Below are 4,289 nucleotides of genomic sequence, written 5' to 3'. Positions count from 1 at the left end.
TTAGATGCTAAGAATAGTATTTCTTCATATCCTATATAAAAACAGATCCTAAAAATAATATATTTTCCATGTAATTTGCAGGACCTATCACACACATGGAGGCTGATTTGCTAAAGGGTTTCCAAATCTTTAAATCCTCCCTCCATACGTTGTGTAAATATTCGCTTCAATTATCCAATCGTGCGAAAATCAAATTCCTATTCTTTGAATATTCAATCACACGAAAAGGTAAAGAAAACCTTTTCTTTTGACATGATTGGATAATTGAAGTGAATATTCACACATTTAAAAATATTTTCCAGTTCCTTTAGGAAATCAGCCCCACAGAAGTCTTGGTATATCTGCATATAATATAACGAGGACGATTCACTATCGGGGTTAAGGATGTGTACACAATACATTGAACGAATATTGCTTTCAGTTATTCAATACTGTGAACAGCAAATTCCTGCCCAATCATAAGCCGAGGCGTTCACATGATTGGATAATTAAAGTGAAAAGTGAATATTCACACATTTTTCAGTGATGATTTTCCACGTCTTTAGTAAATCGTACTCATTGTATATAGGCAGATCTATATGAGTTTTTTCTGCAGTAGTTATAGAAGAAATGTTGGATGTTGGTCATTGTGGAATCATCTGGTGAGTGTGGGTGGGTGCCCATCCAATGCCCTCTTACCTGCACTCTGGACTCTGTCAGGCCGATCCTCAGTGCCAGCTCTTCCCTCATGAATATATCTGGGTAGTGGGTCTTGGCGAAGCTCCTCTCCAGCTCGTTGAGCTGAGCCGGGGTGAAGCGGGTTCGATGCCTCTTCTGTTTCTGCTGGCTCTGGCTCTGACTCTGCTGCTGGCCCGATTGGTTGGGGTTCTGCTGCTGCTTGTCCGGATCTTTGGAGCTGACGGCCAGGGAGGACTGGTTGGAGCCCACGCTGGTGATGTCCTCTCCGGGCAGCAGAGTGGTGCCCTCCACCTGGTCAGAGTTGCTGGCCAGATCCCCCGGGTGTACGGGCTCCGACCCTCCGACTCCAAGGCGGCACTTCACCCCCTCACGGTGCCCCAGCAGCTCAGCCGCGTCCTTCATCCCTGTACAGGAGGAATAGAAAGGAGGTCATGACTGGCACTGGATTGTGCCCACCATCAGAGAGCCCTCATCTACCTGATACCCAATGCCACATGGCTGCCATACATATAGTACACAGCCAGGGCAGATCCCACCATAGGGGCACCCCCAACTACCTGATACCCAATGCCACATGACTGCCATATATATAGAACACAGGGCAGATCCCACCATCAAGGCGCCCCCATCTACCTGATTCCCAATGCCATATGACTGCCATATATATAGTACACAGCCAGGGCAGATCCCACCATCAGGGCACCCCCATCTACCTGATACCCAATGCCAAATGGCTCCCATATATATAGAACACAGGGCAGATCCCACCATCAGGGCACCCCCATCTATCTAATACCCAATGCCACATGGCTGCCATACATATAGTACACAGCCAGGGCAGATCCCACCATCAGGGCACCCCCATCTACCTGATACCCAATGCCACATGGCTGCCAAATATTTAGAACACAGGGCAGATCCCACCATCAAGGCGCCCCCATCTACCTGATACCCAGTGCAACATAATTGCCATACATATAGAACACAGGGCAGATCTCACCATCAAGGCGCCCCCATCTACCTAATACCCAATGCCACATGGCTGCCATACATATAGTACACAGCCAGGGCATATCCCACCATTAAGGTGCCTCCAAATACCTGATACCCAATCACAAATGACTGCCATATATATAGCACCCAGTGAGGGCAGATCCCACTATCAAGGTGCCCCTATCTACCTAATACCCAATGCCACATGGCTGCCTTACATATAGCACAAAGTCAAGGCAGATTCCACCATCAAGGCGCCCCCATCTACCTGATACCCAATGCCACATGGCTGCCATACATATAGTACCCAGTCAGGGCACCCCCATGTACCTGATACCCAATGCCTCATATCTGCCATACATATAGTACACAGTCAGGGCAGATCCCACCATCAAGGCACCCCCCATCTACCTAATACCCAATGCCATATATTTGCCATATACATAGCACAAAGTCAGGGCAGATCCCAGCATCAAGGCGCCCCCATCTACCTGATACCCAGTGCCACATGGCTGCCATAAATATAGTACACAGCCAGGGCAGATTCCACCATCAAGACACCCCCATGTACCTGATACCCAATGCCACATGGCTGCCATACATATAGTACACAGGGCAGATCCTACCATCAGGGCACCCCCACAATGCCACTTAGCTGCCATACATATAGTAGCACACAGCCTGGGCAGATCCTAGTATGGCAGGGCTTTACTAACACCCAGAATAGCTTTGCTTGTCAGCTATACACACACACACACATATATAAAATGCAATTTAGGAGCTAGAATCCCTCTCCATCTATCTGCACCACTGCTCAGTTACCCTACAAGTAGATATGGTGACCATACATCAGGCTGGTAAGCAGCCTGGCACTCACTGGTCACACAGGTGCCCTACATGTAGAATTAATGACCATACATCTGTCTGGTAAGGCAGACTGGCATACATTGGTCACCCAAGTGTCCTACAAGTAGAACCCCAGACCATAGATTAAGCTGGTAGGGCAGACTGGACCGCATTGGTCACCCAGGTGTCCTACTAGTATAACCAGTGACCATACATCTGGATGGTAATGCAGACTGGACCGCATTGGTCACCCAGGTTCCCTACTAGTATAACTAGTGACCATACATCTGGATGGTAAGGAAGACTGGACCACATTGGTCACCCAGGTGCCCTACTTTTATAGCTAGTGACCAGACATCTGGATGGTAAGGCAGACTGGAGTGCATTGGTCACCCAGGTGCCCTACTAGTATAACCAGTGACCATACATCTGCTGGTAAGGCACACTGGACCGCATTGGTCACCTAGGTGTCCTACAAGTAGAACTGGTGACCATACATTGAATTGGTAAGAAGAACTGGAACACATTGGTCACTCAGGTGCCCTACAAGTAGAACCAGTGACCATACATCAGATTGGTAAGGCAGACTGGAGGACAGTGGTCAGCCAGGTGTCCTACAAATAGAACCGATGACCATACATCGGGCTGGTGATGCAGACTGGCATATACTGGTCACCCAGCCTCACATATTTGCTCTTTGCATGTTTCACAAAAAAAAAGAAAAAACTCTGCCAACTCCACAAAGTTTCCCAGAGGCAGTCTGGATTGCCTGCAATTCCCACAGCAAAGTCCACACTTCACCCACATGCAGGAAGGAGAAGGAGGCAAACACTCAGATCACCAAACAAATCATCTCAAAGCAAAAAAAAAAAAAAAGCAAAAAAAAAAAACCCCACAAGGTCTGAAGTAAATAGTTATTTCTGGCTAAATCTAATGACATCCCTCTTCCTTGGATGTCCAGATTCCATGTATTCAAAGACTGCAGTTAAATCAAATTAAAGTTTAATACTACACAATTACTTTAGAAGGAATTAGCCCATTTAGAGTGCATTAAGGCGGAATCAGGGACAAATTGACGCTTTTTCCTGGGAGGGGAGGAGAAGGGTGGCAAAGACTCACCGAGTCGGGCGTCCAGGAGGTCGGCGTGAGACAGCATCGCGCACCGCTCCAGGGCGAAAGCCTGTCCCCCCCAAATCCTGCCGGCTGCTTAACGATTTCAAAATAAAAATAGATAGATAGATATAGATAAGCTAAATGAAAGAAAATTCGGTTTGTGCTTAAAAAGGGGGTCCCCTGCATTATAATGTCCTTTAGAGAGGCGGGGAGGTGCTTAGTGCTTGGGTGAGCTGCTGAGCGGCTGCCACCGCCGACCAATCACAGAGCGAGCTGCAAATGTCACCGGCTCACCATCCACTGCTGGTCCCCCTGCTGCTGCTACAGGCTGAGTGTGAGTGCAGGGGGTGGGGGGAGGGGAAGAGAGGGGGGGGGGGGGGTCCTGGGTGTCCTCCCTGCAGCCCTCTGCCTCCATGGATCCTGACACCTAGTCCCACAAGCTGTCATCACCTACTACCACTGGTGTCAGCAAACTGGACTTATACCTGGGCTGCCTCTCATACCATGCAAATCTTCAATTCTCTCATCCTAGCTACTGCTATGCAGCCACTAATAAAGCAAATAACAGTTCCTGTACCCACTGCTACAACCCAATGTTTTTGTAATGTGTGTAACATAAGAATGATATTATTATTAGTAGTAGTATGAATAATAAGAAT

The 4,289-nt window shown here is 47.8% G+C and overlaps 1 protein-coding gene across 1 annotated transcript in view; it reads right to left on the bottom strand.

The window, feature by feature from the left end:
• OTP (orthopedia homeobox) overlaps nt 1-3,886 on the bottom strand; it is a 16,120-nt gene extending 12,234 nt beyond the window's left edge. Inside the window, exons 1-2 of the mRNA XM_089694211.1 lie at nt 3,637-3,886; nt 679-1,082 (exon numbers count right to left, since the gene is read on the bottom strand). Coding sequence (XP_089550337.1) covers nt 679-1,082; nt 3,637-3,673 — 441 coding nt within the window. The 5' untranslated portion in view covers nt 3,674-3,886. The remainder of the gene's footprint in view (nt 1-678; nt 1,083-3,636) is intronic.
• Nucleotides 3,887-4,289: the final 403 nt, after the last annotated feature.

The sequence above is a fragment of the Staurois parvus genome, unplaced genomic scaffold (genome assembly GCF_062004578.1).
Source record: "Staurois parvus isolate SC_StPar_1 unplaced genomic scaffold, SC_StPar_1.0 ptg000656l, whole genome shotgun sequence".
Lineage (NCBI taxonomy): Eukaryota > Metazoa > Chordata > Amphibia > Anura > Ranidae > Staurois > Staurois parvus.
This window is presented reverse-complemented; position numbering and strand designations above follow the sequence as displayed.